The sequence below is a fragment of the Mirounga angustirostris genome, unplaced genomic scaffold (assembly GCF_029215605.1).
Source record: "Mirounga angustirostris isolate CCGP_5_RB_7025 unplaced genomic scaffold, mMirAng1.0.hap1 SCAF_9, whole genome shotgun sequence".
Classification (NCBI taxonomy): domain Eukaryota; kingdom Metazoa; phylum Chordata; class Mammalia; order Carnivora; family Phocidae; genus Mirounga; species Mirounga angustirostris.
The window spans coordinates 25,387,162-25,400,949 of NW_026991717.1; the positions used below are offsets into that span (position 1 = coordinate 25,387,162).

General features: G+C 45.6%; 1 protein-coding gene across 1 annotated transcript in view; it reads right to left on the reverse strand.

The window, feature by feature from the left end:
- ATP10A (ATPase phospholipid transporting 10A (putative)) overlaps positions 1-13,788 on the reverse strand; it is a 200,910-nt gene that overhangs the window by 21,784 nt on the left and 165,338 nt on the right. Inside the window, 3 exon segments of the mRNA XM_045899575.3 lie at positions 5,116-5,242; positions 5,336-5,439; positions 12,687-13,269. Coding sequence (XP_045755531.1) covers positions 5,116-5,242; positions 5,336-5,439; positions 12,687-13,269 — 814 coding nt within the window.

Below are 13,788 nucleotides of genomic sequence, written 5' to 3' on the forward strand. Positions count from 1 at the left end.
AGCTTGTGGGGAGATGGTGGGAATGACCATATTCTGAAGGATGAAAAAGTTTTAAAAATTATCCATCCCCTACAAAGCTTCTGAACGACATCCACAATATTTGCTCTCAGCAATGCTTACTGTCAGCTGTCTAAACAGACCACACAAGCCCATTATTTCTTGAAAGCAACATTATCCAGAATGTACTTTTCCCACAAACATAATTAATAAATTAGCAGTATTAATAAATTAGGATATTAATAAGCATGCAGGCTTCTGTACATTGGGACAAATTTTCCACCCAGTACAGAAAGGTGCTCTCCAGGTCAGCCTCAGTTTTTTTCCTATTGTCAATTTAATGAGATGGTCTCTATCTTCCCTCTAGAAATACAGCATTGACTGAGGACACCTCATTGGCCCTGCCCTTCTCTTTTATGTCACACTGTTCCCTGTGCTGAGAGCTGATATGGGCTGAATGCGTCCCCTTATCCCCATAATTCATAGGTTGAAGCCCTAACCCTCACTGTGATAGCATTAGGAGGGAAGGTGGAAGACTCATGACTGAGGTTAGGGCCCTTATAATAAGGGACACAAGAGAGATGATCTCCCTCCACCATTCAAGGATACAGAAGGAAGACAGCCATCTGCAATCTAGGAAGAGAGCCCTTTAAGGAACCAAATTGGCCGGCACTTCGATATGGGACTTCCAGCCTCCATAACTGTGAGAAATCAATGTCTGCTGTTTAAGCTGCCCAGTCTGTGGTATTTTGCTATGACAGCCTGAAATGACTAAGACAGACACCACTTCCCTTTCTCCTCCTAGAACAGATGAGTTGGCAGGTGCTGGGGGGATGGAGTCAAGGTATAATACATGTACAAAAAGCATGCATTTCTTAAATATATCCTACAATGCACTTTCACAAATCACACTCCTGTTTAACCAGCCCTGAGCTCAGGTAACAGCATCACCAGCTCTCCAGAAGCCCCCTCAGGGGTAAGTGGCAGTCTTCTCTCTTCCATCTCACGCAGCCTGTGCAGTGTGTTGGACCTGGGCCTACCTTTAATTTGAATGTGCAGAAGGCTAAGTGGGAACTTGGGAAGGGCCCAGAAAGGAAGAGGAGATATTGCATCCAAGCTGCCCTCAGCTCTGAATCATGGAGTCTGCAAGGTAAGGACCAGGCAGGGGTGTGGGTCTCAAAGTATGCTTAGGACTAAAACCATGTTATGTTCCATGTTCATTGTGAGCATATTCCTGACAACCCAGGCACTGGAAGGCCATCTGGTCTTGGCCTTTCTCCCCTCCCCCAGACCCCTGGATCTAGCATGGGGAGACATTCCGTGCTCTAGGTCTCTGGCTCCCTATTTTCATCATCCAACAGAGTTGACATCTACAAAGGCATCCTAAGTATCACTTCTGCTGTGATACATTCCCTGATATCCAGGGAAAGAGGGAGGGATGACCACGTCTGCCTCCATGTATTCAAAACGCCTTGTTCAGGGGCATCTAGGTGGCACAGTCGGTTAAGTGTCCAGCTCTTGGTTTTGGCTCAGGTCATGATCTCAGGGTCGTGAGATCAAGCCCCACATTGGGGCCCTGTGCTCAGCATGGAGTCTGGTTAGAGTTTCTCTCTCCCTCTGCCCCTCCTCCTGCATGTGCTCTCTTTTTAAAAAATATCTTGTTCATACTTAATAATAACAATGGTTATGGAATAATCATAATGATGGCTAACCTTGATGAATTACTAATTGTCAGGCAAAAATTTCTGCAGCATCCCTAACATGTGAGTACTACAATTATCCCCACGATATAGATCTGGGAAGCAAAGGTGAGGGAGATTAGCAAGGGAAGGGCTATAGCATTCCATGCACGGTATGTCTCATGCTCCAAACCTCCCTATATGGCTGCTCTAGGAGAACTTCCACTATGGAACAGAGCTTTGCGTGTAATTCAACCAGTTACCCACCCTTCACTAGATGGCAACTTACTATAGAAGGGACTTGCAGCTCCCCACCTTTGTATATTAGCTGCTCAGCCAGAGCTCCTTGATATATGTCCTCCAAGAAAGAAAGCAGGGAAGGACTCAGATAAATTCCAGTCCTTCAGGGAAAACCTAACACCTTGAAAATAAAGCATCTTCATTTCAGGAGCTAACTGGCCTAAGTAATGGGCCCCGACTGGGTCGCTGGACTGATCCTAACCTCTGTGTGAAGCTTTGAACCAAACATAGAATATTACTGAACTCATAAAGAGAATTATGTAAAGTATGTCTATCTCAGCACGGAATATGGCCAAGGATAAAGAGTAAATCTCAGGGAACAGTCCTTTAAAAATTATCTGGAAGCACAGTGGCCTTTCTTCAGCTCTTTAAGGTAGCTTATTAGCAATGGAATCTATGTAACTTAGAGTAAATGCCACCTCTCTACAGCCTGAGCCTTGGGAGAACCTGGCATTTTGAGTGTTACAACAGGGTAGGTAGTAGGGTTCAAGCTAGTGCCACCATGCTTCACTGTGATCAAAGGTCAGGTGGCTTTTCGTGAGAGGGGAGTTTCAGATGACATCTGGAAAAACAAAAAGGAATGCTGGGGAAAGTGAACAGAATGTTGTCCTTTGAATTTAGGCTCTTGGCCAGAACAGTATGGAAAAGAAAATTTCAAGAACACAGTATAAATGGTGACCCTTCCTTTGTAGTTCCCTGATGTTATTTAACGTAAGAACCTAAACGAAAAGATTTAGAAGGAGTATTTGGCTTTGGGCCTATTAAAAATGTAAACAGCTTACTTTACATTTCTTAAAAATGAATCTGAGGAGTTGGAACACAGTGCCTGTGCATAAAGCGGTGGTGAACACTAAGGTGGTGGCTCTTTTACTCTCCAGCTCATCATCTGAACCATAAATATCCCAGGTTGTGGGAGATGTTAAGTGTTTAACAACCAGCTAGCAGGAGGGAAGCTGATTTGCTGCATTTTCCCATTTCTGTGGTGCAAATATACTCACCTTGGCTGATGTCAAGCTACCAACAGCATCAAAAAACTATGCAAAATTCCTGAAAATTTATGCAAAACAGCAAATGGTGATTGTAAAATTTCTGAAAATGTATGAAAAGGCTCTCACCAGCAGGCATGAGCAGACTCAAGGACACTGATGGTGCCCACTGTGGGCACTCCAGTAGTTCCTTCACTGATTCATCTCAGAGCCCTTTAACAGACCCCTGGAGATAAACATCCACTCAGGATGACAGCAGAATGTGGCTGAATCAATATTCTGAAAAACTCTACTATCCCGGCCCCAACAGAAAAAAAAATTGGAACGAGGATAAGTAGAAAACCTTACTTTTAGATGCTTACATAGTTGCCCAAACAAAAATTACAGAATCCAAGCTAGAAAGCAAATCCCCTGAAAAAGATCTAGGAAGGTGAGTTGATCTCAAGTTCAATATGAACTTAGGGTATTCTAGGGCTGTCAAAAATTCAGGACATGTTAACAGAGATACAGCATGGGGGCCAAGGGAGGTGATGGATGCCCAACTACCAGAGGGGGTCTGTATAGAAGAGGCCAGCCAGGCTGTAAACAGATGTAGAAGCAGTAACATAAGACTCATCACCACGTGCTGCTGAGTATTGGACCCTGTGCCTGGACCTCACTCAGTGCTCCACTGGGCACCCCCTCTGTTCATCCCTGCAGGATTGTTACCCAGCAGACAAAGAGACTGGGATGCCAAAAAGACTGAGTCACTTGCCCAGGGTCTCATGGCCAGTAAGTGACAGAGCCAGGACTGGATAGATAACCAAGCTAAGGCTCCTAGACTCTGAAAGAAGGCAAGGTAGGGATGCCTAAAAATATAGGTGGACAGTGTGGGGACTCACAGCCAAGTCCTCAAACAGTTAAGGTCTCACCCTCTGGAAAAGGGAAGAGATTCCGTCTACCTTGCTCCACAGGGTGGGACCAGCACCCACTGGAAGAAGGGACTGGGGAGGCAAATTTTACTCCATTCAAGAGTCAGAGCTCTCCAGGGAGAGTGCCCTGCAGTGAAGGGACAGAAATGGACCTGCCCATGGGCCAGAAGGACCAGCAGGAACCCCTACCTATCCCCCGGGTCTGGTCAACAGTGCCTTCTGGAGAAGCATGCTCTAGATATGAACAGTCCCAGTAAATCAAAACCTGGAAGGTTAGAAAAAGCACAGCTGTCTTCCAAGTGTTTCATTTAATCACCCCCCAGGGATACTGCTCATGATGTGTCTGGGCATCTGGATCTTGGGGCTTTTTTGAACAGTGCGTGCCCTCCTATAAGACACCAGAGGCAAAAAAGAATATTGTATGAAGTGTGTATGTTATGCTATTAAATATATTAATTATTATAATAGATATGTATATATAGATATATAGGTAGCCCAACTCCTTTGTCCAGGGAACAAGACCAAATGAATTACAGCCTTTCTGTATTAAATGGACAGTGATGAACTCGTTTCTCCATGCCCCAGGTATACCATCTGACTCTTGGCACCACGGGATGGGGTGTGTGTGTGTACCCAGCATGATCACATTCAGTTCCTGGTGTGGTCAGAGAGCACAGATACAAAGACTCAGCTAATTTAATACAAACTTAATATTAAATATTTAAAATATTAAAATAAATATTCTTATAAATACTAATATGAACACAGTAGAAAATAGGAGCACATTTTAGTAAAAATGAGCTCGTTTTCTTTTCATCCAAACTGAATCTATGAAACATTCATAAGATGTAAAGTGCAGCCATTTCTGGAATCCAACAGTTTCTTTTTGTTTTAGGGGTAGGAGGTGGAGGGACTCCCTTTAAGCTTCAGTTGTTGAGAAGCCTCGTTCCTCATCTCTATTTTTGGTAGGAAAGCAGGGTTTAGGGGGAGGCAAGTCAGGTGTTGTCACTGGGTGCCTGGTGGGACAGCACGTGGAATACTACAGAGACGGGCCATGGTGTGACTGTTCAGTCAAGGATGGCTGGGCCTGGGAGCCATGCTAGCACCAAGCCAGCCAACTCCTTAACCAAGCCCGGCAGGTGCAGAGCTGCCAATGACTAGAGCCATGTCACCACCCTGTCCAGGACTGTCTCTGCAAATTCCACACTGCTCAGTGCAACATGTGCTCATGTGCATAATTACCCAACAGATGCAAATTTGTTTCCAGGCGAATGGCAGACTGGAAAAGAAGCTCCTCACGGTTGTCCAGGGAAGATTCTGCTTCTAAGTGGCTTTGCAACCAACAGGCATACTCTTCTTCACTCAGAACCTATGTGAGACACACTGGTGAGTGCCACATAGGCACCATGTACTGTGGGGGCAGCGGTCAGTATCCATGCTTGTGGAGGTGGCACCCACTCACCCTCTTGGCAATGCACAAGGTGCGCAGGCCTTCCACGGCATACAGGTTGAGGTAATTCTGAGTCTTGCTTCGGATTTTCTTTTGATGCCTTCCTCTGGCGTCATCTAGGTTGGAGTAGAAGCAGAAACAGATAAGAACAACGGAGGTAGCTTTGCATGGTGTTGAAACAACTCTACATATGTAGCGTAGCCCAGATGAGAGGTCAGCACCACCCCAGAGGTTCTAGCCCGGAAGCTCTTCTCACCCAGCTTTCAGGCCAGCTTCCCATGAAAACAGCCATGTTTTTAAGGTCTGAATGTAGTCACACTCACAGACACAGAAAGCAGAATAGTGGTTGCCAAGGGCTGGGCAGCCAGGAGACAAGAGGAATTGTCCAATGGGTAAAGACTTTTGTTTTGCAAGATAAAGTTCTGGAGACCTATTGCACACCCATGTGGATCCACTTAACACTCCTGAACTGTACACTTATTAAGATGGTAAATTTTAGGTCATGTGGGTTTTTTTTTTTTTTAAACCACAGTTAAAAAGAAAGAGCTAAGTCCACTAGTAAGAGTTCTCCAAACACCCACCCTTTTCTGTTTCCTGTAGACACAGCTGAGCAGACTTACTGCTTATTACCAAACTTCAGAAGTGCTGACTCGGAGCCTCACCCAACTGTGGTATCCATGACAAGGTGACACACACTTATCCTAAGTCTACCGTTTTCGTGGGCCGCCAATTAGGAGTGGAAAGGCATAATGCACTTTGGTTTGTGCATGATGAAAGTATATGATGACCATGTTTCAGGGTCAGTGCTCTAGCTGACTGCATTTGGAATGCATTTTGTTGCAATGCATTAAGCAGGACTGTCACAAGAGCATCCTTCCCCTGTGATTTACTCCAACGCCCTCCAATAAGAGACATGTGCGAAGCCTCCGCACCACTAGATTCATCCCGGGTCTATTTCATCACTTATAACAGTATACACGTTTCACATAAAATTTAAAGTAAAAGCTGTATTGTAAAAAGAGCCACATCGTATTTTTGACTGTTACTAATGACCTTTGTTGAAATGAGAAGCTCATATAAAAAAAGCTTTATTAGAAATTTTATTTATTTGTCAGAGAGAGTGAAAGAGAGCACAAGCAGGGGGAGGGGCAGAGGGAGAAGCAGGCTCCCCGCTGAGCAAGGAGCCCAATGTGAGACTCGATCCCAGGACCTGGGATCATGACCTGAGCTGAAGGCAGACGCTTAACTGACTGAGCCACCCAGGCGCCCCTAAACAATGCTTTATTAGGAGTGATCTGGTATCCTTTCGCCCAGGAGGTGGATGTAAATGAAGGTACATACTCTTCCAGTTTGTGAAAAATTGTACTTGAATACAAAGTGCAGTTTCTGTCCCCAGAACACCAGTAGTATTACCAGATAGAATATAAGATGTGCGAATATCACATAAGACATACTTTCACTAAAAATATTATGTTTTTTATCTGAAATTCAAATTTAACTGGGCATTCAATATATTTTGTTTGCTGAATCTGGCAACTGTACTTACCAGTGGTGAGGCCCCTGGTCTGAGACAGGCTGTCTACTATCTGAGTCAGGTCCGGGGCAAACTGGACCTGGGAGAAACACTTTCACCTCTTAGACATGTGTTCTGCATAAAGAAGATAGCACCCCAAGGGCCTAAAACATTGGTTCCGGGGCAAAAAATTTTAATTATATATTTAAAACATACTTAGGCATAGCATAAGGCACAGATATATATACAGTACATAAACAAATATGCAGCATATCTGTGGCATTAAAATGTCATGGGGAGATAATTAAAAAATGTCTAAAAAGGCTCCTTAAGGGAGCAGTAATGAAAAAAAGAGAGATTGGAAACACTGCCCTAGATTGCTTTGCTTTAAGAATTTAAATTTCCTGAAAAGATGACACTCAAAATACGACATCTTAATTTTGACTACCTGATATTGTGATAGCAATTCTCAGAAGGGGATAATAACAATATTCCAGATGCTGACTATTATTTGAGCGAAGGCATGTCTATCTGAGGGCCTTTGGAATTAGAATAATAATAATAAAGTACTTTGGTTCTCCAGAGAGGGGAGGGAAAGACTGCACTTCAGCAAAAGCAAAAGCACACTCCAGGCAGTGTGCAGGTCAGATAGGTTGAAGACTCCACTCTCAGCACACAGGAGCTGAGACTGAACACTTGGTCAAAACAGAACTGATGAGCTAGAGGAGGCAGGCTGGGTGGCTCGGCATGCTGGGTGCCCTGGATGAGTGTGCGATCCCACAGGCAGCCATGCGGAGCTGTTTCTGTACAGGGCCACCACAGCAGAGCCTGGGACTGAGCCCACCCAGCCCTTCAGGGAGAGAAGCAGCGACTGCCTTGCCTCGTCCCCTCCTCCAGACTTGCAGACACACACCTCCTCTGCCACTTGAGGTAAAACCTGGCTCCTGATTCTTACTCGACCTCTGCCTTGTAGATTCTCAACTGCACCAAGGACTGCACAGTCACTGGGAAGAGCCAATGTTAGGGTTTGTAGGATTGGTTCTTTGTGAATGCTGGGATATGTCCACATTCTGACGGAGGGGCCAGGATGGTAGAAAGAACTCAAGCTCAAAGTGGAAGAGCACCGAGGAGCTGGGGGCACCTAAGAAGAATGTATTGGGTGCTGTCCTAGAAAGCAAACCCATGGACCCCCCAGAGTTATGTGCTCAGCCCGGCTCTCCTGCACTCTTCTCAAACTGCAGGCATTCTAACCATTCACATTGCATTTTAAGTGATACTCATGCAATATCAGCCTCTTCTTCCTGATATCCTAGAGGCCACCCAGATCCCGTGCAGCTTTCCTATCTATGGTAGTAGGAAGAATGCTGTGTCTGCAACACAGCTACTTGGGTAATGAGCAACATCACCGGCAGAAGTGGAACCAATGCTACCCAGCGCCTCCTGGCGGGTGGTGGTGGCCTGAGAGGCCCAGAGAGAAGATCTCTGCAGCCACATCCGGGATTGGGGGCACACACAGTGTCCGACAGTAACAGATCCTGTCAGTCTGTAAAGATGACTCCCATGTCACTGACCTCAAGATGCAGCAGGACTGAAAGGAACCCTCTTCCAGCTCTGGCTGAGTAGGGCAGATGGACACGGCTGGCAATGCTCAGGACCTCACAGGAAAACATCCACTCCCACTCATGATTTTGACATGTGGTCTTAACATGCCCAAAGTGATATTTCCATTGCTTCTATACTTAAGTCAAATTTACTTCTCTTATAAGGAGTTTCATCTTAGTCAGATGGTAAAATAAGAAGGTGAATTCTCTTCCTTGTTCATGCATGCATTTACTGATCTACTGAAGAGCAGCAAAGTGTGAAGCCCATGCTAGATGGTGGGCTACTCTCCATCCTCACTCTTGGAGGAGGGTGGAGCTGTCTGGGTGTTTGTGTCTTAAACACCACACCAAGTGGCAACTGGACCAAACCTCAAGCAGTGAATCTTAAGGGGAAGGAACCAGAGAGAAGGGAAAGGGACCTAAGCTTAGACTCTATACTTATATCAGACCAGACACTGCTAGAGGCTTGGACCAGGGCTTCTTGTGAGGTCAGCATCCAGATTTCCTCTGTGCAGATGGGAAATAGAGGCAAAGAAAGTAAGTGACTTATCCAGGGTCATTCTAGCTCATAAACATAGACCTGGGATTTGAACAGAGGTCTGTAGGTACCGGGGTGGGGTGGAGCCCCTGCTTTATACCTGATCCCATACAACTTCCAAGACACGATCGTGTCCTGAGAATATGACACACTCTAACACAGTCACGTCCACCATCAGCGTAGCCTCCTCATGCCTTGTTTGATAAAGTGTTAGGTCTCTCTGAAGAAAGATCTTAAAGATCTGAAGTAATCCAGAGGATAATACTTGTGTGCCTACCTCACTTTATCACCAGCACAGGTACAGCAGCTCAGCTCTAATGCTGCTTCTGCAGCACAGATAAGTGCTCTGCAAGTCCGTTCCTCTCCACACCCATCCGCCCCACAAAGTAAAAGCTGAATGATTTATACATAAGGCCAGGGTGTCACCAGTGGATAACTTCAAGGTGACCCCCCAAGGTGACAGCTCCTCTCTTGAGAATCCAATGGGGTCTTGGAACCTCCTGAATCTTAAGTTGCTGTTTGCCTACATGTACCTCTTCCCTATCAACCTATCTGACCTGCACACTGCCTGGAAATTCCTAGAGTAAGGCGGAGAGCGACACCAACTGTTTATTTTTAATTTGCCCCTTTCCATGTCATGGTTTGGGCAATGTGTAACGATAGCAATGTCGTTCTTTTATGTGTCTCTTTCATGGTGGAACAGATGGAAGGCTTTGCTTCTTCTCATCTGTAGTTACCTATATATGGGTAGTAATTTCCTCCCGGAGACCTACAGTCATGGAGGAGGTGAGCACAACAGCAAAGCCACACTGGGGCTGCAGGATTAGGTGGAGGGGGCTACGAGGCTCCCCAGCCTGCACATAGTCTCCCTGCAACGCCCCCCCCATCCTGATCTTGAAGTTGACTATGAGTGGTAGGAGTTGTTTGTTTGTACTTTCTCTAGAAATTTGAGAATTCTTCCTCATTTAAAAGAGTGATCTGGCAGCAGAGTACAAGTGTGGTGACTATGGCAGCCTTCTTGGTTTTTCTTATGTGTTTTGCACAGCGCAGTAGGGTTCCTGGCCCTCTCTGTACGGTGGGTCCTACCTACCACCCTGTCCTACCCTTGTTTGCTAGTGCTATTGTAGGTCTTTTACCTTATACATGACCTGCTGTATGTGGTAATGTCTGAAATACAGTGGTCCATTAAATTGTCTTTAATGAAAGGCTGTGGAAAAGACAAAGATGATGATTTTTTTTTTTACAATAGAATTAAATCTGCTCAGATAATTGCCGTATCTTTTTTTCTTTTGCGTGGATGCAAAATCAAATTTCAGAATAAAGAAGGCTTGTAAAATGTATTGGAAGCTTTCTTTCCTCTTCTCTTTTTTAGAATAGTTTGAGGAGCATAGGTATTAACTCTTCTTTAAATGTTAGGCAGAATTCACCTATGAATCCATCTGGTCCTGCATTTTATTTTTTGGTAGTTTTTTGATTACCAATTCAATTTTGCTACTATTAATTAGTCTGTTCAGATTTTCTATTTCCTCTTGAAATAGAAAATTTTCTATTTTCTATAGAAAATCTTTCTATTTCTTCTCCAGTTTAAGAAGATTGTATGTTGCTAGAAATTTATCTATTTCTTCTAGGTTGTCCAATTCATTGGTATATAATTTTTTTGTAGTATTCTCTATAATCCTTTGTATTCTGTGGTGTCAGTTGTTACTTCTTTCTTGTTTCTGGTTTTATTTATTTGGGTCCTTTTTTTTTTTTCTTGATGAGCCTGGCTAAGGCTTATCAATTTTGTTTATCTTTCTCAAAGAACCAGCTCATGGTTTTAATGATTTTTTTCTACTGTTTTTTTAGTCTCTATGTCATTTATTTTTGCTGTGATCTTTACTATTTCCTTCCTTCTACTCCTCTTGGTCTTTGTTTGTTCTTCTTTTACTAGTTCCTTTAGGTGTAAGGTTAGATTGTTTATTTGAACTTCTTGTTTTTTTGAGGTAGGCGTGTATCGCTATATACTCCCCTCTTATGATCACCTTTGCTGCACCGCATAGGTTTTGGACCACTGTATTTTCATTTTCATTTGTTTCCATGTACTTTCTGATTTCATCTTTGATTGCTTTATTGACCCTTTGGTTGCTTAGTGTCATGTTGTTTAGCTTCCATGTGTTTGTGTTTTTTTCCAGTGTCTTTTTTTCTCCCCAATAAATGGTGGGAAAATTGGACAGCCACATGCAGAAGAATGAAACTGGACCACAATCTTATACCATATACATAAATAAACTCAAAATGGATGAAAGACTTAAATGTGAGACCCGAAACCATAAAAATCCTAGAGGATAACATAGGCAGTAATTTCTCTGACATTGGCCATAGCCACATCTTTTCTAGACAGGTCTCCTGAGGCAAGGGAAACATAAGCATAAAAAGCTCCATCAAAATAAAAAGCTTCTGCACAGCAAAGGAAACAAGCAACAAAACCAAAAGGCAACCTATGGAATGGGAGAATGAAGAAGATTCTTGGAATGCAAAATCAGCCTATGAATTGGATTCTATGTCCACTCTAGCACAGAACTCCTGGGGTGGAAAGGCAAATCCTGCCCTCTGGTAGGTTTTCGCCATGAAAAGCTACCCAAACTGTTTTTGGAGACCTGTTTACAACAGTTCTGTCATGGGAAAAGGATTTTTTCTGCAGAAATCATCCAGTGCACCTCCCCACAGCAGAGTGCTGCTGTACCTGGGAGCCAGGAGTCCTGTTCGGAGGCACTGAGATTGTGGCGAAAGGACTATGGGAAGTAAAGTATTCTCTAGCTCCATCCCAGAGCTCTGGAAAGGCCGCACCCAGTGGACAGGCTTTCACAGCAGGTTGTACCTAGAGATGTTTCCAGGATTCAACAGACAGGAAGACTGTGCAGGCCAGGCAGCAGAGCCACAGCATGTACCCCTCTGTCTGCCAGCAGCATCCTCCCCCTCATCCCACCTCTCTCCCTGGACGTCAGACGGGCATGCCTTCATCCTCCAAGTAGAGAGGAGGGGTGACCACATTTACGAATGGGGACCTAGGCCATTCCCCTCTCAAAGCGCAGAAGCTTTTGTATCTAGAAGGAGGTTCAAGCAAGCCCTTCTGCTGGATAAAGTTCCACTAACACCAGTGGTTTTCAAATTCCTTTTTTTAAACACAGAAGTTATATGGAACTCTAGTACATGAAAGAGACTAAGATGGAGCTGCTCTGCCCAAAGGTGGGACAGATGGTGGTTGAGAGGCCAGCAGCCTCCAATACCTAAGCTCTCACTGTGGCCTGAGGCAGCTCCACAACTGGGCTACAAACCGTGACCTGAGGTCAGGCAGCTGGGTGAGAACCTCCATAGAAGACATGGTCCAGGCAATCAGAGCAGGAAGCAACCTTCTGGAACTTCTAGTCTAAAAGATCTTAACCTTCATTGTCCAGATTTAAAATGATGCTGGGCCTCCCCCCAAGTGCCCCTCGACCCCACTGTTCTAAGGGGAGTTCAGGCACTGAAGCCCTCCATCCTCCAGTCCCCAGTGCATTCTAGTCCAAACCCCTCGAAGGAGGAACGGGTGATCCAGGGAGGCAAACCTCTGATGGGCATTGCTTTAGAAAAGGCTTAATGAAATCCAGTGGGAAGGGACTGAGGGAAAGGGCTAATTTATTGGGACTTCCACCTGGAGCTGGGGGTACCACCCAGTGGAGGGGAGCTGGATACCTGAGGAGCAAGGCAGCAAGAGGTCCATGACCACTGAGTCGGCTCCTTTGGTGTAGACATTGATCTCATCGGTGAGTGGATGCCGGATCACCACTGACATCCTCTTGCGGATAGAGTCGAAGCCCAGCGTGTGCAGGAGTTCGAAGGTGAGCCTGCCCAGGTGGGGCAGCTCCACAGACACCTGGTCGTGCAGCCGGTCCACCAGCGCGCAGTTGTAGGCCCGCGCAGCATACACAAGCGCCGCCTCGTCAGGGCTCTCTGCCTCATAGCGCAGCTCCCGCTCCTGCTCCCGCTGCAGCTTCTGCTCCTGGGCAGTGTGCTCTGGGCCCCAGCTGGCAGCCCCACTGCTATAGCCATTGCTGGCGATGGCCGCGGCTGGCTGGCCTAGCCTCTCCTCCAGCTTGAACAGCGTGCTGTCATTGGATAGGGTGGACAGAAAGTTGGACCCTGACTTGTGGGCGGCTTTGTTGGCGGTCAGGCTCCCGATGCTGCTGCAGCCTGAGGTCAGGCGGCTGGGTGAGAACCTCCGTAGGAAGTCTTCTATGGTCTTCACGGGGGACTTCACCTCAAATCTCACCCTCACCTGCAAGACAAGCAGTCAGAAGACATGAGAGGTATATGCAAAGGCCTCGCCCAAATGGCCACAGGGCACTCCCCCACTCCCCCTGAGGGCTCAGAGCACAGAGTTCCCGTTTCCCAGATTTGGAGGTACACAACCAGAGCCAGCATTTCTTCCTTGAGACCATCCTTTGGCCTCTTCCATTTCACTTAAGCAAAAATTAGCAGTATACGTTCTTTTAGAATGTGATCCCCTGGGTAGCCACACGGACGCCCTGGCCTGACTCAGGGAGTGTGTGGCTAGTGGTACCTGAAGGCTGAGACTATCCCCTCTGCTAGCTGTCCCCACACCGCAATGTCTCACTGCTTTGCAGAAAAGGTTCAGAAGAACACGCCTGTCACTACCGCCTGGCACAAATCCCTCCCCCCCATTACAAAATGCATTTACAAAAGACCAGTTTATACAGTCCTTTGAATTACGTCCATATAAAATTTAAATAACACTCCCAGACCCAAAAACTTTTCTAAACAAATTAAACGCTTG